This window comes from Saccopteryx bilineata, chromosome 7 (genome assembly GCF_036850765.1).
Source record: "Saccopteryx bilineata isolate mSacBil1 chromosome 7, mSacBil1_pri_phased_curated, whole genome shotgun sequence".
In the NCBI taxonomy this organism is placed as follows: Eukaryota; Metazoa; Chordata; class Mammalia; order Chiroptera; family Emballonuridae; genus Saccopteryx; species Saccopteryx bilineata.
This window is the reverse complement of record NC_089496.1, coordinates 97,629,352-97,650,511: the sequence shown is the minus strand read 5'-3', so window position 1 is coordinate 97,650,511 and position 21,160 is coordinate 97,629,352. Positions and strand designations below refer to the sequence as shown.

General features: G+C 51.0%; 1 protein-coding gene across 3 annotated transcripts in view; it reads right to left on the bottom strand.

The window, feature by feature from the left end:
• The window catches only part of RBM20 (RNA binding motif protein 20), a 207,502-nt gene that overhangs the window by 3,353 nt on the left and 182,989 nt on the right, over window positions 1–21,160 (bottom strand). For 2 of the 3 annotated variants that reach the window (XM_066238593.1, XM_066238594.1), the window contains exons 9-13: window positions 18,990–19,683; window positions 12,021–12,116; window positions 9,929–10,589; window positions 8,224–8,358; window positions 1,064–1,185 (exon numbers count right to left, since the gene is read on the bottom strand). In XM_066238593.1, the coding sequence (XP_066094690.1) occupies window positions 1,064–1,185; window positions 8,224–8,358; window positions 9,929–10,589; window positions 12,021–12,116; window positions 18,990–19,683 (1,708 nt within the window). The remainder of the gene's footprint in view (window positions 1–1,063; window positions 1,186–8,223; window positions 8,359–9,928; window positions 10,590–12,020; window positions 12,117–18,989; window positions 19,684–21,160) is intronic. The other variant, XM_066238595.1, reaches the window with a different exon arrangement.

Here is a 21,160-nt window from a genome sequence, read left to right as displayed (position 1 = left end):
GGGGACAGACAAAACCACCGCCTGACATCCGAGACTCCTAACGACCTGTTTCCTGTCAGGCAGGCTGGCAGGTGGAGTGTCCTGGAGGTCCTTCTATGGATTTCTGTTCTGTAGTTGGGGCCGCCTCCCAGTGCCAGGACATTCTCTGCTGGGACTGGCCCCCAGCCAAATGTCAGGCTGCCCCTGGGAGTCAGGATTCACCGCATGAGACAGAACTGGAAGAGGTCTGGGGCCCCAGCAGGGCCTTCGAAGTGCCTGGCAGCCAGGGGCAGGGCAAAGAGCACCGGATTAGGGGGTGGCGGGGTCAGGTCCTGCACAGTGGTCAAGTGTGTGGACCCTTCTGTCCAATGACCTGGGTTCAAATCCTAGCTCTCAATGGGCAAGTCACCCAAGATCTTTGACATCTGTCAAATAAGGGTCATAATGGAATTACTGCATAAGGTTGCTCTGACATCCAAGAGAGGAACTATAAAATGTTTAGCACAGTGCCGGCGCAGAATAAACACTCCATGATGCTGTCTTTATCATGAGTGACACCAGTTATCTGACTCAAGAAAGGCACTCAGCTCCGAGCCTCAGACCCTAGTCTGTTAAATGGGAAAAACAGTGTCTACCTCCTCCCAGTGCCTAGAACAGTGTCTGGTACATAGTGTGCCTATGACAAATAGTTGCAGTATGGATGATCATTTAAGTAGAGTACAATAGTGCCTTTTATTCTAGCAAATACAGGGACAATGCACAGGGGAACAGGGAAATACAAAGAAATACCTAATCTGAAACTTCTAGAACTTGTGAATGGGGTCCCCCCTTTCATGGGCCAGGTGAACACAAACTCAAGTTACTCAGTGGAGAAAGAGAGGCAGTTACAAAAGACCCAACCCAATAGAATGTTTTAAGTTTCAGAGTGGAGATAGATGCTGAGACCACAGGGAGGCAGCCACCATGTGGAGCAGCGCGGCGGAGTCAGGTCTCCACGTGGGGGAAGGAGAGAGAAAGTCAGACACAGAGACCAGAGAGCCCTTCTTCCCCCAACCCGTGCTAGGCAGGGAAGGGCACCTGTTACCTGTAAGTTCCTGTAGTGGACAGCACTGCGACAGTGGCTTATCTTCGCCATCTCCTCGCTCGTGTAGAAGAGCCCACACAGCTTGCAATAGAAACCGGTCCTGGGTACCACGAACTCCACTCCTACAGAAGGATGGGGGGTGTACAGGTAGGTATTCAGGAAGGTGATAACAGGCCCCTGTGGCCCTGCAGCCTTCTGCTGGAAATGAGGGCAATGAGCTCTCCCTTGCTGTTCCTTTGGCTGGTGACCTAGCTTCCCCAAGCCTCAGTGTCCTCATTTGCAAAACAGGCATCAAGAGAATAGCACCCACCTCACTCACAGGTGACCATGAATGGAAGGAGGGCTTGGCTTAGCAAGTGTCTGTTCCCGGCTGCCTCTGGGCACGAGGTGCCAGCTCTCCCAGCACCAGCCTGTTTCTGGGGAAGGAGGAGGAAGGAGGCCTGACACTTCCCATGTTGGATGTCACTCCTTTGCACTCTGCCCCTCCCTGCAGTGGTTGTGGCCAGGACTCTGGAAGAATGCTCTCATTTTTGTTGATTTTAGAATTATGTTCATGATAAAAAAGTTTTTATATAAACCAAAGTGAGGAAAAATCAATCACCCGGAGTTATTCCAATCAAAACATTTTCTTCCACGCTATCGATAGGTTGAGCCCTTTATTTGGGGGGGGGGCAGTTTTAATTATACCCTTACATGCAAGGTGTCTCCTCCCTTTTTCATGTAACAGTATAATACATCATAAACATTTCTCCACCTTTCTCCAGTCTGTACATTGGAACCATCAATTAATAGTATTTTATTTGTTATTTGTTAATATATGTCTCAGGATTCTGGGAGGCCTTTGATTCTAAGGAAAGAAAACATCTTTGAAGGGATGGTGGCTGGTCCAGCCTCTGCCAAGGTGTTTTAGGGGTCACAGTGTTCTTCTTAAGGCCACTGTCGGCAGAGTAGAAAGAGTCCAGGTCTGAGAGGGCACAGACCGGACTCTGAGAACGGATGTGGTCCGGGGAGAGGAAGGGCCGCCCTCCGGACTTCCGTTTCCTTAGGCACCCGGCTGTCCAGCGCCAGCGGAAGACAGGTGCGGGCTGAGAGAGGCAGGCCCCATCACAGACCCGAAGGGCTGGGGCTGAATGACTTCAGACCCCGCTCTCAGGCTGCCCCCCCCCCCCCCCCCCGTGTGCAGACACAGGGGTTCCCGGAGAGCTGGCCACACTGGGTGGAGGGGAGAGGGGGTTGGGAGCCGCACGGCAGGAAAACAGAGAGGGGGACAGGCTAGGCCTCTACCGGTGTGCTGCGTGTGTCCCCAAGTCTGCGGCTCCCTTCATGTGCCTCCTCCTTCCTCCTGTGCACAGGAGATTCTGTCGTAGACAAGCACAGACTTGTAATTACAACTTTCTTATTATTATTCTTTTCCATTTCAAAAAAGCCACTCTCCTGCATGGAGGGGCAGGCCGGGAGGGAGTCCGGGAGGCCTGCACTGACAGATGGCTCTGCTGTGGTTCCCGGCCGGCAGCCTCCTGGCCTGCTTGCTCTAACTGCCACGTGGCAGCTGCCAGGTCCCTACGGTCTGCAGTGGCCCCCAGACGGGGGCGGCCTCCCTCAGGCCCAGCCGCCAGAGGGAGAGGGGTGCTCGGTGTCCCGCCCCTCCTCCCTGTCCACCTGCTCTCACTGTCAAGGAGGGACATGGCTCGGCTGTGCCTGGGAGTGGGCAGTTCGCCCCTCCACCTCCCAAGAGGGCCCTGGCTCTGCTGCGGCTGCCAAAGGAGCATGGTGGAAGGCCCGTTTCGTCCTCCGTTCCTGTTCCCACGAACAGCTCTGCCCCTGCTGCAGCCCCCCAGGGAGCAGAGGCTCACACCCGACAAGCTCAACGCACTGGAAAGGAGAGGCACCAGCCCGAGGCCACTGGGCAGGATGCAGGCTGTGATCGGAGCCACCCCTCTGCCCGTCCCAGACCTTGGGGGACCCGCAGGCTGGCCGACTGGGAAAGAAGCTGTGGGTTCTCCCCACAGACCCCGACGGAGGTCTGCAGGGTTCTCCAGGTTTCCCGGGGGCCTCCAGCCCGTCCTGGCCCCAGAAAGGATGCAGCCGGCTCAGAAACACAGCTACCATCTAGGGCCTTCTGAGCGAGGGTGAGGTTTCAAAAGCTTCCACTGCCAAAAAGAAAAGAAACACCTTGGAAGCCCCAGTATAGTGGGAGGAAAATGCAATTCAGTCAGAGAGACTTAGCGCTTTTACTTAACATAGTGTTACTGCAGGTGCATTTTCAGCGTCTCTGAGACAAGATTCCTCATCTGTACAATACACTGCTCACAAAAATTAGGGGCTATTTCAAAATGAATATGAAGCGATAAAAAAAAGCTTTTGATTTTTTTTATTAAACAAGAACATCAGAAAAGCAAACAAGTCAAAGAAAGTTGTTTGATTATGCAAATGAGATGCAAAACCAACTTTATTTCATTGGTGGAAATGCACTGTCCAAAAGGCTGACAATACTGGAGTATCTGCATGTTCCCTGATCCCTTAATTACTGTGAGCGGTGTAGGAGTAATCTTACCAGAAATGGTGCGATGGGAAAGCACCTTTCATTTCTCCTGGTGCTCAGAAAAATATTAGTTGCCACACACGTGTTACCACTTCTCTACAAAGGCCAACTGCCCATGCCTTTCACCTGCCGCCCGCCTGGAGGAAGAGAGCCCAGACTCCCTAGCAGGGCAGCACCCTCTCCGGGCCCCCGCCCCGTGGCGGGTCAGAAGACAGCATGGGGGCAAGGGGCAGTCCTAGCAGGGAAGATCCCCAGAGGCCTGGTAACTGCCCTGTGTAATTGGGAGTGGTCACAGGCACTGCAAGTTCAGCACCGCCTCAGGACGCCTCTGGAAATGTCAGGGCCAAGGGAAGAGGTAGCATCACAGCCCCGACAAGTTTGGAGCCACTCGATCCTCCCACTTTTCAGCCTCTATTAGGTACGATAATTAAAGCTGCATTGCCTTCTAATAATAGCTCTTGGCGTGAGTAATTATAACTCCGTCATCCTAGCAAAGCCTGGGATGGGTGGAAAGGGAACTGGCATTTTGCAGGCAATGCCCTTTGGTTCTGCTTAAGAGCAGGCCTTGGCAGGCTCACATGCCTGTGGTCCCCCAGTGCCCCCCATGCCCACCCTAGTCCCTGAGCAAGGGGACTTCACCTCACTTTCCTCCCCATGTGTGCCCAGGCCTTGGCACTTCTCATTCTGCCTCCCTGCTCTCCACGGGGACAAAGCCAGAAAGTTGTGCCCCATCTTTCTAGAAGTCTCTCTGCAATAGGGACCCACCCTGGAAGAAACACAGGAGACCTAATTAACCACTTCATGAACAAATAACAACAATAGACAACACTTTCTAAAGACCTCCTACTGGAAGACACTAAAACCTTGTAAGTATTCATTCATTTAATCCTCAAAATAACTCTACATGGTAGGCTTCTACTACTACCCCTGATTTATAGGTGAAAGAGCCAAACAGAGAGGTTAAATAAGCTGCTATTTGCCCTCTCCCAAGCCAGCTGGGTTTGAACCCAGGAAGTCAGAGTCCACAGTCTGTGTTCTGAACTGCTGCACAGAACCACCTCCCTGCATGGTGCTGCCTGAACAGGAAGGCAGAGTGGTCTAGATGAGAAATCCTTGGCCCTGGCCGGTTGGCTCAGTGGTAGAGCGTCGGCCTGGCGTGCAGAAGTCCCGGGTTCGATTCCCCGCCAGGGCACACAGGAGAAGCGCCTATCTGCTTCTCCACCCCTCCCCCTCTCCTTCCTCTCTGTCTCTCTCTTCCCCTCCAGCAGCCAAGGCTCCATTGGAGCAAAGATGGCCCGGGCACTGGGGATGGCTCCTTGGCCTCTGCCCCAGGTGCTAGTGTGGCTCTGGTCGCAACAGAGCGAGGCCCCGGAGGGGCAGAGCATCGCCCCCTGGTGGGCAGAGTGTCGCCCCCTGGTGGGCATGCCGGGTGGATCCCGGTCGGGTGTATGCAGGAGTCTGTCTGACTGTCTCTCCCCATTTCCAGCTTCAGAAAAATACAAAAAAAAAAAAAGAGAGAAATCCTCACTTCTGACTTGAAGTGGCCATGTCATCTTAGGTGAGTCTCTGGGCCTCAGTTTCCTCACCTGTCAAATGCAGAAGACAGTACCATACACCTTTCCTTAACCCCAGAAATCAATGAAATAAAGGGGTTCAAGGCTAATCGAAGACTACAGTCAAGTACAAAACTACAATTTATAATAGCACCAAACCGGAAACAACCCAAATGCCCATCAACAGATGACTGAATAAACCGAACGTGGTATGTTCATATCCACAGTGCCACACTCCTTCACAGTGAAAAGAAACCAGCCGTGGACACAACCAACAGTACGGATGAATTTCAAAATAATTATGCTGAGTGAAGGAAGCCAGACAATATTGGTAATACTGTATGTTCCCTTTATACAAAATTCTAGAATGCAAACTAATATTTAGTGACCGAGAGCAGATCAGTGGTTACCTGAGGACTGAGGTATGTATGAAGAGGGAGGGATTACAAAAGAGTATCAGGAGACTGGAAGGGAGAGGAAAAGGCTCACTATCTCGATGGTGGTGACGATCTCACAGGTACATGCACACACCAAGTGTCAGGCTTTATTACACCTCAATAGAGCTGCTTAAAAAATAAAACCAGCATGAGACCCCACTTTCCTCCTAACAGATTGCTAAAGATGAAAAACGGACCATATCCAATGTTGGCCAGGATTTGGACACAGAACACTCACTTAAGGTAGCAGTTAAAATTGGAATGCAATTTAGTAGTAATTATGAAAATCTGAAATGCAAATACAGATGGCCTTACAACCCCCAGGCTAGGACGCTGTCCCACAGAAACCTGGCGCTCAGACAAAGGTAGCAACAGGGTTAGGGCGCAGCCAGAAGTTTGGTTCCAGAGGTCAAACTACTGGGTTTGAAAACCTGACTCCTGTTTTGGCCAAGCTTTAAGCTTTATAGCCCTGCATCTCAGATTTCTGATCTGTGGAACAGGAATAAAAATATTACCAACCGCATTGGAGTTTACAGGCCTAAATGAGATAATGCATCCAAGACACCAGGAACAGTGTCTGCATGGCAGATGATAAAAAATAAAAGCTTATCTATGATAGCATTTAATCATGGGGAGAAACAATTAAAAACATCCTAAATGTTCACCAGCAGAATGGTTTGATAAGTTACGGTACATCTTTTAAGATGGAACATTTGCAATGGTTAAAAAGAAGGAGTCTTCTATGTACTGACATGAAGAGATCTCTAAGACTCACTGCTACACTTAAAAGCAAATTGCTGAACATTATGTATACAGTGTGATCCTATTTTTGTGGGAGGAACACTATGTGAGGGTATGACAGTGGCTACCTCTGAAGTTGCGGAGAACCTGAGGAAAGAGATACGACATTCAATACTTACATTATATGGCTCTTTTCAAAATTTGTTACAGTAATCTTTCACACTTTGTGTAATAAAAAACAATAATAAAATGACACAGATCATAAGGTAGCAGAATTGATTCCTAATTTTTGCTTGCATGTGCCAATTAGACCCCATGAACAAACAGAGTAGCACCTTTTTCCTGAAAGGCAGCCTGTGCAACTGTTTTCCTCCGTTAAAACAGCCCTGGCCCTCCTACAATCATCTTAGTTCACTCGAAGGTCAGCATTTTGCTTTTCTTTTAGTTTATGCCCTGAGGCATGCTAGAGGCTATGCAGCAAATTTACGGGGGGGGGGGAGACATTCGCTTTTCAATCTGACTCTATAAAAATGGCACACTTGAAGGACAGAAACAATAAGAACATTTTTAAAGGATATGAAAAGGAAATGAGAAACTTGATGAGATGGGTGAACCTCCATGCTGACTGGCCCCTCCCTGACAGAGCAGACACACGGCCCCTGGCAGTGGGCATTACAGAACCGACAGGTCGCTACTTCCTTGTGGCACCTGCCCAAGCTCACTCTCGGAGCAGCTGCTACTCCTCCTTTGTCTCACTGCTTTCCAAGCCTTTAGAGTCAAGGCGGAGACTCGAAGGTGATGTGGGCTGAAGTGGGAGTCCCTGGGTTTGCTGTGGTGTCATAAAGTCCCAGGGAACTTCCTTCAAGGGCCTTTACTCCCTACCTTGAAATCCTGGTTAACTCTCCTTTTTAAAAATGTGTCCTAGATGATTCTATTACTAACCTCCCTCCTGGCCCCACTCCAACCTTGAACCATGGAAAACCACGGATCTGGTCTAATTCCACATCACAGGAAACTAGGAACCCCCAACCCATTGCTCTGTGTAAGGCCTTGCCACCCCTTTGCTGGGGCCTGAGCCATCTCCCCTTTCCATGGCCCCCTGCCCCCACCAGCTACTATCCTGGACAAAGCTCTGCTCCATTCTGCCTCTGGCTGGGTTGCCTTCTGGCCACGTGAACTCTGACAGTACCTCCCACTCCCAGGGCCTCCAAGAAAAGTATCCTTATACCTTTTCCTCTCTCTCTCTCTCTCTCTTTTTTTTCTTTTTTCCTGATCTCTCTCTCCTTTTAGTTGAGTTGTTAAGAAGGACTTAAGAGACTGGAAAAGAAACCCCCCAAAAACATTCCTGAGGACAAGCAGTTACCCAGAAAATAAAAGAAGGACGCTGTTCAATGCTCTCACTGTTGGGGATATAGAGTCCGCCCGCAATGCAGTCTGTTCAACATTATTGCCTCAGAGAAGCTAGTTACTCAAAAGGAGGGGGAAAACCCCCAAACTGGCACTGTTTTGGGAAGGGCTGGGGCAAGGCAGACAGGAGCAGAAGTGGTTCCTGTCTACTGACTCTGCGGCAGCCCTGGGGCTGCTTCCCAGCCCATGTAAGGGCTGTGTGGTCAGGAGCAAAGCATTCTCTGACAGGGAAACAGTCTCTGAGCTCAGGCTCCCCGAGCAAGGCTGTTCCGGGCCTGGTCCTGTGGCAGATCTGCTCGCCTGGGAAAGACTGAAATTGCAAGAGACTTCCAAGTAGCACCTTGCAAATGTAGGTTATTGCATCAGACATGAAAAACAACAACAGAGTGACGAAAAGCCCTGTCGAGCCTCTGAGATGTTACTAGGGAAGTATCATTTCCTGGAGCTGAGTGCCCAGGAACAACTGTGTGTTTCACCTACCTAGTGGAATGCTAAGTTCACTGAACACATCCTCCGGTTCCCAGGAAGGCAAAGACAGGGGCTGTTTCAGCTCCGCCTCGGTGTATTCCGGTGACCTCACGTCCAAAGATTTCATTTCCATGTACTTGGAGTTCTCTGCAAAACATGAGCAAAGCAAAGAACTAATGAAACACAACGTGCCTCCAAGAACCCCTGAAATTCTATTCCTTGCGCTGCATGACCAGGACTGGGCCCTTGGATTGCTTATGGACATGGGACCAGGGTGAGGACTGCTCATTAGAACCCGAGAGCTATCATTGAAGAGCTCTCTTCCCTTGCCAAAAGAATGCCACACACAAGAAAACTTGGCACATGTTTGCAGTGGGCCCGTGGGGAATGGCTGCTGAGGCCTTGGGTGGGGACGATCCACGCCCACTCCCTCCCAAGTCCCTATCACTCCATCATCATCTCTGCAGAAGGAAGGATTACTGAAGCCAGAAATTGTGCTGACGTCCACAGGAGCACCGAGGCTGGCGGAAGAGGCCACGTCATCCCCTCACCCCAAGCGTGTAGAGCGGAGTTATTATATGTGAACTCCAAATAGTGCGTAAGCTAATGAGCCATGAACACCAGTTCATGCTGAGACCTGTACCGTAGAGCAAAGGGGTTCCATCAGAGCAAAGCGAACGTTTCACTCCTCCTTTATTTTTCCTTCTCTGGCCACAGCCTGGGCCTTGGTGTTTCTCTAGCAACAAGAAGGCAGCTCGGGACAGAGTTTCCATAGAGACTCAGCTCCACGCAGGTGCAACAACTCAGGTCAGCCTGACACTGAAGAAGCCCAAGCTTCCAGCTTCCCTATCAGCTGTGCCTGCACCAGAGCACTGGGTTGAAGTGTTTCTGTTACAGGCTTTCCTCTGAGCCCCCCCCCCCCGACTCCTGTCCCCCTGACTGCAACCTCTGGAATGCAGCTGGCTTTCTGTGCAGTGAATCGCTGCTCGTTCTCCTGGGGAGAACATGCAGGGCGACTCCCCCTTTCTGCCCCCAGAGCCCTTCATGAATCTCAGTTTCCACTTGGCAGAGGAGACAGGGCTTAGCCTATTTTAAACTCTGTTTTTCATGATGTCATAGTGCCAGGCACAGACACAGCATCACCTCCAAAGGAGGCAGAGGAGGTGCCAAGACCAGCCTTGTTTCACCAGCAGACCGGAGAGGAAAGTGAGAAAGTGGGTCTGGGGCGGGAAGAAGAGGGACCAGCCACACCCCTTAGTGAGGCCCTCGTTCTCCCCCCTGCCCTTGCTGTCTGGGCCTCCCACACACCACGCCCCGCCTGGGACCCCCCCCCCCCCACAAAGAAGTAACAGCCTGGGTGGTCCTCTGTCCTGCAGGCACGGAGGCAGCTGGCTGCCCCCAGGCACTTCAGCCGATAACTCAAAACTTTTGCTAATTTTAGTTGCCAGAGTCCATCTGGGCTCCCATAAATTCAGAAAAGTCTGTCCTAGCTGAGTTTGCTGCTCAGAAAACATGTGATCTCCTGGTTGCCTCTGCACCGTTTGCCTGAATGCTCTCACAGTTTCACCAGGGTTTTAGAAGCTCGCTCTCTGCGCCGGCTGGAATGCTGGTGGAAACCTCACTTATGTTCCTTCTGGCCTGTCTGTGCCCACTTGCGTCTCTGCAGGAGTGGTGGTCCCATCAACCCAACCACCCCAGAGGAAAGGGAGGTAGTTACCCTGGGTCGTCACTCCTCGGCAAGCTTGGCTTTGGAGGTCGGTTTCGGTAGGGGGGCTGGCTTTCTCTTCCCGGGGGCTGCCTTCACTGGCCCCGTCTTCGGGAGGCCCCTTGGCTTTGCTGTCATCGAGCAATGGGCTGGGCTGCCGGGCCCTCTCCTCTGCTAGCTTGGGAGAAGACATTTGCTGGAGTGTAGGGGACAGACGAACATCTGAGCTCTCTGCTCCCTTTGCCCGCTTCTCGTAGCAATCTGAACCCTCCAGTGAGAGGCCTGTCGCGCATTCAGCTGGCTTCTGCTCAGCCTCCAGATTTAGGCCAGGCATTTCCACGTCCGTGTCACTGGGACAGCTCGTGGAAGCAGAAGGCACTTCTTTGGGAGACTTGTGGCTGGTTTCTGTCGCTCCATTACCTATGGTCTTGACTCCTTCCTTGGTGAATTCCTTGGCTAAGTCCAGGCGTAAGGCAGTCGTTACACAGGCACACATTTCTGGGCACATTTTGTCCTTCTGGTCAATGGGCATGATCTCTTCCAGCTCTGGGATGTCTGGTTCCATGATAAAATCTTCTTCCTCCCCTACCTCGTCCACTGTGACCAGCTCCTCCATGTTCGTGGGGTACCAGCTCTCATCCTCTGCCTCACTTCCGCTGTCCCAACCTTGATCCTGGGTGAAAATGAAGAATGGAGGTCAGAGGGGGGCTAAGCGGCAGGTCTCAGTCCTCAACTAGCGAGCACAAGCCTCAACCCCAGGCCCCCTCCAACCAGAACCATCCTGAGCATCCCTACTATCTGGGACTATTTACTGAGTAATTAGAAGCTGCAAACCACTAAAATCCGACATCATTGATCCATCCCTAAGACGAAGCTCAAAACAGCACAGGTTTTGGAATAAGCCCTTAATGCTTAATCTACTATGTTTAAAATGGTACAAAGAATTTAACTCTTTGAGTTGTACAAACGTTCATGTACATCCTCATGCCTCCTGACCATCCAGAGTACAATTGTACATGAGATAACAAACATTTTTATTTTAAAAATGTGTAAGGCAACATTAAAAAAAAGGCAAATGCATGTTTTTCTTATTTCCATAAATTAGTTATCAAACAAACATGATTTTAAGTTAATAAAACTGTAACTGTAACTAGTTTTGTTTTTTGGAAAAAAAACCCAACAAACTCACTCCAGGGGGTCAGCAAGCATGAAAAAAACTCACTACTCAAAGGATTAACCAACGGTTACATAATAGGTGCTCAATAAATAGCTTTTGAATGAACAAATGAATGATTAAGTTGTAAACTCTAAACAGACCAACTGGCTGGAGCTATTTCCTTGTGTGAAAAGCATTGCTAAATGTAAATGGCGATGTCCCCCAACCACTCCTCCAAGTCCCCTCTCCCAGCAAGGGTGTGACTACAACAGCCTGGCTCGTGACTGGCCCCTCCTGAAACTTTCCCCTTGGTGTCCCCAGCAGCCTACAGACCCAGCAGCCAGATTTAGGAGCTCAGCTTCCTGGCCAGCAATACCCATCTCTCCACATTTCCTGACCGGTAAGGCATGAAGCTGGCCCCATTCCAAGGACATGTCTTTGAGCTGTGGCAGGTCCAGCACTGTAACTGGGTTTTTCACTTTAATTATGTAAAATAATCTTTACGAGCACAGGAGATGTCTTGTTAATCCCGGGGTCTGGGCCTGCTGAGGTCAGGGCCGCAGATCGAGTGCCCAAAGCCCCCCTTTCTGTCCCAGCCCTCCCCAAGGGACCTGCCTATTTTGGGAGCCTGGCTCTGAAGCCCAAGTCTTTTCTGGGCACATGTTTCTCTTATGAGCACAGCCAACTTGCTGGAGAGTACGGCAGAGCCCAGGCATGCAGTCAAGATCTCCCTAAACAGATGACACCACGGACCCAGGCACAACCGTTCCTCCAGGAAGTGCTGGGAAGACACCTTCATTCACGGAGCCACTATCAGGCAGGGTGGGGGGTCGCAAACACATCCCACACAGCAGGCATCACTGGGCAGCACGGGGACTCTTGCAGCTTGGTCCCCAGTGGCTGTTGTGCAGACGTGGCTACACTGTCGGCATCTGGGACAAACTTTACCTTCTCTGTTCTTGTGTTTTCTGGATCAGAGGACCCCGTTTCTTTCTCCTGCCTGTCCACTGATGGGGGCCTTTCTTCCAGGCCCTCTTTCCCAGCCTTGCCAAAGGAAGAAGAGAACAAACCAAATCAACAGTCAGCAGTGGCAAAGGAGAAAAGAAACGCCGGAAGGAAACAAGTGACACTGAGCACGGCTCCCCGTCGTCGGGTGCACTGCTCATACATGTCTTTTATCCTCAAAGAACTCCTCAAACGCAGGTGCTATTATCACCTTCAGTTTACAGATGGGAAAACTGAGGCACCGAGAGGTTAAGTAACATGTTCAAGGTCACACAGACAAACGGAGGCCCAGAAATGGTCTTAACCTCTGGACTGGACTGATACCTTTAGGACCTCAGAAACCCCTGGCAAACGGGGTACATTTTGCAGCTGTGAAACCTGCAGACAAGGAGGGTGAGAGAGGGCCCAAGGGTGAGCTGACCTTGGTGTGAACAGCCATCATGGTGACATCTCCCCAACAGTTCTGTCTTCACCATAAAAAATCACTCCCAGGCCACTTATGGGAACAAACGGGGTTGTCACACAGTCAGCAGCCCTCTCACCTCTCTTGTGTCCCATCTCTGTCCGAGAGTTATTGCCCCAAATGGCCACTCCTTCCCTTCTCTCAGCTCAAATCCCTCACGATAGTGCTCATGACTGGGACATTGAACAATTGAAAGCAAATGTCTGTTTTGAGAATTAGGGTCTCTCACCGGCCTTTAAAACAGAGGTCAGCAAACTACAATCCTCGGTCCAAACCTGACCCAGTGCCTCTTTTTGTAGCCTGTGAATTAATAATACTTTTCACATTTTTAAATAGTTGCATTTAAGTACCTACATAACATCCTCAAGTTCACCCCTCGGCCAACCTAGCCTAAAATATTTACTATCTGGCATGTTGAAAAAAGTTTGCCAACTCCTGTTACAGAAGACTGGGGAAGATATTCCCCCACGATTGAAATTTTGCCACCAAATCAATGACTATTCCTGGGGTTCTCAGGGTCAAGTTGCATTTTCTTGACATTTTTGGCTGCGGTTGGCTTAATTAAGCAAGTGACTCCTGATTTCTTAAGAGCAGACACACCCCTCTTGAGCTGAGAGGAGCCAGCTGGGGCAGGAGCTCAGAGCTGACTGGTTTAACCAGTTATTACCGGGCAAGGGAAGACAGTTCAAATCCTCAAGTCCCTATTCTCTCCGGTGTTTGGAGCACAATATTCCACTGAAATCCCTGCTCACGCCTCCCAAGCTCACCTAAGTGCACAGCAACTCCAAGTGCCTTTCTAGCTATTAGATAACATCTACCAATAGGGGACCACTTTTCTTTATTTTTATCTCCCTAAACAAGTTGTCCATGGCGTCCCCTTATCAAAATAAATAACCCTTCCCCTTCCCATGCAGTTAGCGCAGCCGCATTCCTAGTTCAACACAGTGGAGAGAGCCTTTCCAGTTCAAGCTGGGAGAGGCAGGGGCAGCCTGGCTGGGCCAGAAGCCCCCCCCCCCCCCACCAGCTCTTCCTCCCTGGGGGCACAGGAAGCAGAGAAGAGCCTTCCAGTGCACCTGGCCCTGGGACCACTTCCAGGTGACAGCAGCAGCTTAAGGGGAACAGATAAATGCTACCAATGCATTCCACTAACACACCAGCTCAGTTGCCGATTGTTGCAAGCAGGACTCTGTTACCACAGGGCCATGGCCACCATTAAACCACCTTCCAACTGGTCTCCTTCTTCTCTGTAGCTTCCTCCAAAGTCTATTCTCCCCAAGGCAATCAAGAATGATCACTCCAAAATGCAAAAGCCATCATATCCTCACTGCACCTTCTTGCTTAAACATATCATTTGCCTCCCCTTGCACTAAACAAACATCCTTAACCTGCCTCCAATGACTTACATAATGTGGCTTCTGTGGACAAATCAGCCTCGCCCCCCACCATTCTAACCCAGGCTCTCTCTGCTCCAGGAAGAGCGGCCTCTAGCCACTGGGCAGTTGCACATGCTTTTCCCTCTGTCTGCTCTTCTTCCTTTTCACCCAGTAAATACTCATCATTCCTTCAAATCCCAACAGTCACATCCTAACCTAGGGAAGCTTCTGATTAGTTACAGGCACTGACAGCAATGTATGTCTCCTTCTTAGCATTTAACACTCGCACTCTATACTCATTTGAGGAATTATTTGATTAGCATGTCTTTTCACAAGGCCACGAGCTCCGCGAGATGGGGGCTCATTCAGCTTTCCTCACAGCTGCGCCTCCTTGCGGGGTGCTGCGTGGATGCTGGTCAATAAAAGAATGGAGACTGGTAGGAGAGGGTGGAGTGAATAACAAGTTGGCACCTGCCTCCGAGTGTGCTTAGACCTCTGTCTGGGCCCTGAACTGAGAGTAAGTGCTTTTCTCTTTCTCCCTCCTCTGGATTGTTTATACGGCGGCTACACTCTGGGGACCCTGGGGCTCCATCTGGCCCACGCCATGTTTTGGTGTATACAGTTTCTAAAACATGGGAAAATTCAACAGCTCTCTGGACTCTGGCCTTGCTGTAAGAAATGGGAGGTCTGACAGCCCAGGGCATGTGCCCCTGGATGGCAGCCACAGAATGGAGCTGAGCTGTGGCTGGCAGCTCCCAACAGACAGGCTCCGCCTCCTCGGCCCGCCATGGCCCATCTCTCCACGGGCTTCATGCATGTGCTCTGGTCTGTGTCACCTGCCTGGCTTCTCTTCTCTAGGCATCTGGGTCTGTAACCCTTGATCCCCCTTCCGGTTGGGCGGAGGAGTGCTTCTTTCCCACGCTCTGCCTAGACAGTGGCTTGATTCCTTTCCTCCTTCCTAGGAGCACAATGTAGTCAGGGCTGGCTCTTCCATATGGATGTGGCCACCCACATACACTGAGCAGCAGTGACACCAGCTCCTCCAGCCCAGGGCCCTTTCTGCAGAGATCCCAGAGGGTGTCTAATGAGCAGAAGCTCATTAAAGTCCTACGACAGCCTTGTGATCACATCCATTTCACAACCAAGAAAATTGAGGGAGAGAAGAACAGGGTGTGACCTGGTTCTCAGAAGCCAGGCCTTTGCCTCCAGAGTCTGGGTTCAGTCGTTCACTTCTTCCACAAAGGACATACCGAATGCCCACTCTAATCTAGGGACTAGAACACAGCAGTGAGCACAGCAGCCAAAAACGCCTGCCCTCATGGAGGTTTCACTCGGAGGTGGGGGGATAGATACTAAATAAAATAATAAAGACATTAGGGGATAGGTGAGAAGGAGGTAAGTGCTACAGAGGAAGGAAAAGCAGGGAAGAAAGAGAAGGGGGCCATGGTCACTGTATGTAGTGGCCAGGATAAAGTGCGGAGCAGGTGGCCATGAGTCAAGACAGAGGAGGTGAGGAGGGACCCATGTGGACCTGGGGTAAGGCAGGGCCCGGAGGTAGGAAGTGCCTGGCATATTAGAAGAAAGGCAAAGACACCATCCTCAGCCCTGTTGCCTCATTTCCCAAGCCCAGTCCCTCCTGCCTGTTAGCTGAGTCCTGGGCAGCCCTGTGGGAACCTGGCTTGTTCTCAAGATCACAGCACAGAGTTCGAGATCAGTGAGGAAGACTCTGCTCTGCCGTTATTACAACACAGCGTGGTGGGTCCCTGGCTTCCAACCCACAGAACCAATCTGAAGGGGACCCCACTAGTCCCTGCTGACCCCACGCCAGGGCTGCTAAAACCAATTAGAGGGACGGAATTGTGGGGAAAGCCATGGGGCTTTCTTCAGGAGCTCTCACGGTGACCTGCAATGTGTCACCTTAACTGGGCAAGGGTTGTGCAAGCCAATGAAGGGCGGGAGAAGCAGCAGGAGAAACAAGGTTCCCAAAGAAGAGTCTCTGAAGCGTGGGTGTGCGTGTGAAGGGGCAGCCCCACCCTCTGCTGTGGGGACAGAGGCTCCGGACAGGCAGTATGAGCCTCTGTTCCCTGCCCCTCTGTGCCTTTTCCTGAGTCACTGACCTGTCACCAGCAACTTGGACACCACCAAGCACATCTATATCTGGTGGTTCCTTATCTGCAGATTTAACCAACCTCAGATATAAATCCTCAAAAACTAAAGTTATGTTGTTGACATGAACTATGCCGTTGCATCTATACTGAACATGAACCGACTTCTTTTTCTTGTCGTTATTTCCTAAAGTACACGGTATGATAACTCTTTGCATAGCATGTACATTGTATTAGGTATTACATAAGTAATCTAGAGATGATTTAAAGAATATGGAAGGATGTGGGTATGTTACATGCAAATACCACACCATCTTATATAAGCTATTTGAGCATCCTCGGATTTTACTATCTGCAGGGGGTCCTGGGATACTGAGGGAGGACTGTACACTCTTCTTAAAAAACACCCACTTGGCCCTGGCCGGTTGGCTCAGTGATAGAGCATCGGCCTGGCGTGCAGGAGTCCCGGGTTCGATTCCTGGCCAGGGCACACAGGAGAAGCACCCATCTGCTTCTCCACCCCTCCCCCTCTCCTTCCTCTCTGTCTCTCTCTTCCCCTCCTGCAGCCAAGGCTCCATTGGAGCAAAGTTTGCCCGGGCACTGAGGATGGCTCTGTGGTCTCTGCCTCAGGCGCTAGAGTGGCTCTGGTCGCAACAGAGCGACGCCCCGGATGGGCAGAGCATCGCCCCCTGGTGGGTGTGCCAGGTGGATCCCAGTCAGGCGCATGTGGGAGTCTGTCTGACTGCCTCCCCGTTTCTGGCTTTGGAAAAATACCAAAAAAACAAAACAAAAAACAACAACAAAAAAATCCAAACAAAAAACACCCCCTCATTCATAGCTCCTTAGGATCCAGTTCAAACCTCAGCGAGGCGTGCAAGGTCTTCACATCCCCCCTACCCATTCTCTAGTCTCATCTCCTGACCTTCCTTCCCCTTGTTAGGCCAGGCAGGAAAAATTGTGCCACACTTTGAGATGGGTCAAAAGATCACCGGGTGTTCTTTTGATGGAGTGCTGGGCAGTTTACCAGCATACCCTTCAGGGTATCTGGTTCTATAGCCATCTGTACCTTAACTTGAACTGAGCTGCTTTATGACTCCATAAGTGCAGTTAACTGATAGTCGTGCAGATGATTCTTGTCCATAGGGATGCAAAGGAGTTTTACTTGGTGAAGCCGTGATTTTATCTGGTCCCAAGTTTCCTGTGCAAGAGGTCAGTTTTGCCTTTGTTAGCAAATTCATGTCCATGTTCCTGACTGCCTCTACATGTCACCTGATCTTTAGAATCTCCTCCGGACTGGCTTTTACCTCTTTCTAATTGGTCCCTCATCCCTTAATGCAGTGGTCCCCAACCTTTTTTGGGCCATGGACTGGTTTAATGTCAGAAAATATTTTCACGGACTGGCCTTTAGGATGGGACGGATAAATGTATCACGTGACCGAGACAAGCGTCAAGAGTGAGTCTTAGACAGATGTAACAGAGGGAATCTGGTCATTTTTAAAAAATAAAACATCGTTCAGACTTAAATATAAATAAAACAGAAATAATGTAAGTTATTTATTCTTTCTCTGCGGACTGGTACCAAATGGCCCACAGACTGGTACCGGTCCGCAGCCCGGGGGTTGGGGAACACTGCCTTAATGAGTTCATAGCATCTTTGACATACATTCATTTCCTGTTTGCATGAAAGCCAAGGTTTTACATTTAAAAAACGTAATCCTTTTCTATGCCCAAAAGACACAGTCATCTTGCCTGCAGGTTCTTCAAGCAGGTCTTTCTTACTTACTTTTGTTTTTGTTGCTTCCCAAATGGTTTTCCCCCACTTTCAATGCTCAGCTCTAATGTCTCCTCCCCTGTGCCGAGCTCACTGCCCACACCACAGTTCACTGCTCATCCATCCCTCCACTCCAGCAGGGGCTCCAGTGTATGTAAATTGTTTCTGTAGATTGGCTCCCGCCATTAGACCTCGGTCTCTGCCATAACATGGGCTGTGTCCTACTCACCTCCGGACCTCCCTGTGCCGAGCACACTACCTGGCAAAGTGGCATGTTAAAGTGCTGGCCAAAGGGGTGACTCTTCAGTGTTCATGGAGCCGAGATTCAGCTCCTTATTTGGATTTAGGATTGCCACCAACTCCTGCGTCAGAGTAGAAGATGTGCATGTAGGATTTTAAAATCTGGGTTCTCTAGGCAGACCCATGAACCCCTACTATTCCACTCTTATATAAACATAGGTGATTCCGGAAAGAAGGAAATGTAAGCCACCTTAGAATAGAAACCTTGTACCCAGAGTCCTCCTGGTGACCCACTGTGTGAACTCAAGTCACGCAGCGGGTTGTAAGCTCTTTCAGATGCTTCAGTGGAAGGTGCCAGCCAACTGCTGAGCGTTTTCATTACAATGGAAGTAAAACACTGTGGATAGTGTCTAGAGAAACACACCAAGCCCTGGGTATCAAGTATAATTTAGGGGCTGGTGGCTACTTTTCCTTTACGCCTCCCATCGAAGTCCCAGGATTGGTAGATGCTCTTGGCAGGAGAGCAGACAGAGTGGACCAACGATCTAATCTCCCCTAGCAGAGTCTGGGAGTGCAAACACCTTAGGGCACTCCGCCCTGGACAAACAGGAACACAGAAGGCCTTTGCATCGGGTCCCTCCCTAACTTCTAGCAAAGGCAGCAGGATGCTATAGCATTTGAAGTCAGATCACTGAGGTGTAATTCCATCTCTGCCATTTCCTGGCTGTGTGTCCTTGGGTAACTAACTTAAGCTCTCTGTGCCTCCGTTTCCTCGTCTATAGTAATAACAAGATTATTAATCTTATTACCTCATAGGGCTGCTGTGAGGATTAAATGACTTGACTGAGAAAAAAGTATTTAACACAGTGCCTGGTATATTCAATAAATGTTCATTCATTCAATAAATGTTCAGCATCATGATATTAATACTACCACCCTTTGGGATGTGCCTCTCCTTACCTGGGGAGGAGAGTACATCATCACCTCATTCTCTGCCATTCTGCCTTCTTTTCTATCGTTGGCTCCTTCTTGGTCTCTGTCGGGTCTCTTGGTTCTGTTCTTCTCACTCTGCTTTGCCTTGGTGCTCTCAGGGACCCGGGTGACCTTCGGTTCCAGCCCATCTTCCTTGCCTGAGTCATCCGGGTGGGGGTGTCTGCTTTCCCGCAGCCTGGTCTCATCTTTCCTCCTGGACCTCCCGGGGGCATCCAGCTGCTGCTTTAGATACTTGTCCAATTTGCCTTTGGGCTCTTTCCGGTAGTAGCCATCTTCTCGGCTCTTGTAGCCTGATGCGGAGTGGAGAGGGTTGGGGGACCCAGACCTCGGGTGCTTTTCTCGGTGGCCCCTCCCTCCTTCAAGTCGCTCCTCTAACTCGGCTTTGTCGAGCTGCCGAGGGTAGTGTTTGCGATCATGTGCCCACGTGTCCGTCCTGTCCCTCTTGTCCTCCCCGTTCTCCCTCCAGGCAGCTGGGTCTCTATCTTCCTCTCTCCTGGCATAGGGAGAGTGCTCCCAGGAGTCCCGGCCATTGCCCCAGTCAACCCTCGAGGGGCCCAGCGGACTGTGGGAAGAGCTGCAGGAAGTGAAACTCGGAGTGTGGGACCTCGGGGACAGCGACCGGTTCACCGGACTGCGAGACCGTGGCCTTTCGGGGCCGTATCTGTGAAGGAGCAAAGAAGTGGGTTTAGAATCTGCACCTATATACCTCCCCACGCCCGCCTAGATCGCCCCAGTCCCTTGTAGACGCAGTGCATGTGACCCCATGGCCAGACCCTCTTCACCAAGGCTATGCGGCCGCCAGACAGCAGCCCGCGAGCAGGCTTCCCTCCCTCCTGGCTCCTAGGAGCGGGGCCTCCCTAAGCACAGTTCTGGTTGCTCTGACCCCTTACTCATCCTGCTCCTGGAACTGGGATGCACAATTGGGCTGGTTGGACTCAGTGCCATCTTTCTTCCTCTTGGAAGGGAGGCTCAGCTCCCCCAGGGGTGTGCGGGCGGGCGCGGTGTGAACGATGGTGCCCTGCTCCAGCCTGCTGGGCAAGGCCGCCTAGCCCTCAGGGCCAACGAGCCGGCCTCTGGGCTGCAGGACTGAAGCCACTCCCCACCTCTGCCTTTAGCAGCATAAAGGCAACATTTTGGCCTCCGTTTTCCTTACTTCTCATCTCAGTTTGTTCAGATCCTGGGCACAGAAGAGGGATGCTAGAGCTGGGAGGGGAGGAGGGGAGGGCGGCTCGAAGGATCCAAAATCAGAGATGGAGGGAGGCATTCTGGGCTGGAAGAAACCTTGGAGCACTGACCTGGTAGTTTTTCAGACGGAGAAACTAGAACCCAGAAAAGGAACCCCAATCGGCCTACGGTTTGGAGCCTAGGTACCCGCCTCCCTCCACAGAACTGCAGAAAGCACGTCCGGCTTCACACACGGTTTAAAAAACCCAAGTAATCATGGTTTAAAAAACACCAAACAAAGAAACAAAAATACCAGACCTGAACAGCTACACACACACACACACACACACACACACACACAGATTCTGAAACGTGTTCCCTTATTTAGCCGGTAAATACTGTCAGGTACTCAATATTCTAAAAGGATGGGCAACTTGAAAAATGTTTAACCTTTGACATTAATACCTCTGAAGAGAAAAAAATAATAATAAATAGATAAAAGGAGGGTCATTTTCATTTGGTTCCCAAATCCAGGCAAACCACGCAGCCCTCACTGAACAGGAGGCCTGGAGACGTGGCTGCCTGGGATCAGGCTGCCTTGACCGTCACCGGCTGCCTTGACCGTCACCGGCTGCCTTGACCGTCACCGGCTGCCTTGACCGTCACAGGCTGCCTGGGATCAGGCTGCCTTGACCGTCACCGGCTGCCTTGACCGTCACAGGCTGCCTTGACCGTCACAGGCTGCCTTGACCGTCACAGGCTGCCTTGACCGTCACCGGCTGCCTTGACCGTCACAGGCTGCCTTGACCGTCACCGGCTGCCTTGACCGTCACCGGCTGCCTTGACCGTCACAGGCTGCCTTGACCGTCACCGGCTGCCTTGACCGTCACCGGCTGCCTTGACCGTCACAGGCTGCCTTGACCGTCACAGGCTGCCTTGACCGTCACCGGCTGCCTTGACCGTCACAGGCTGCC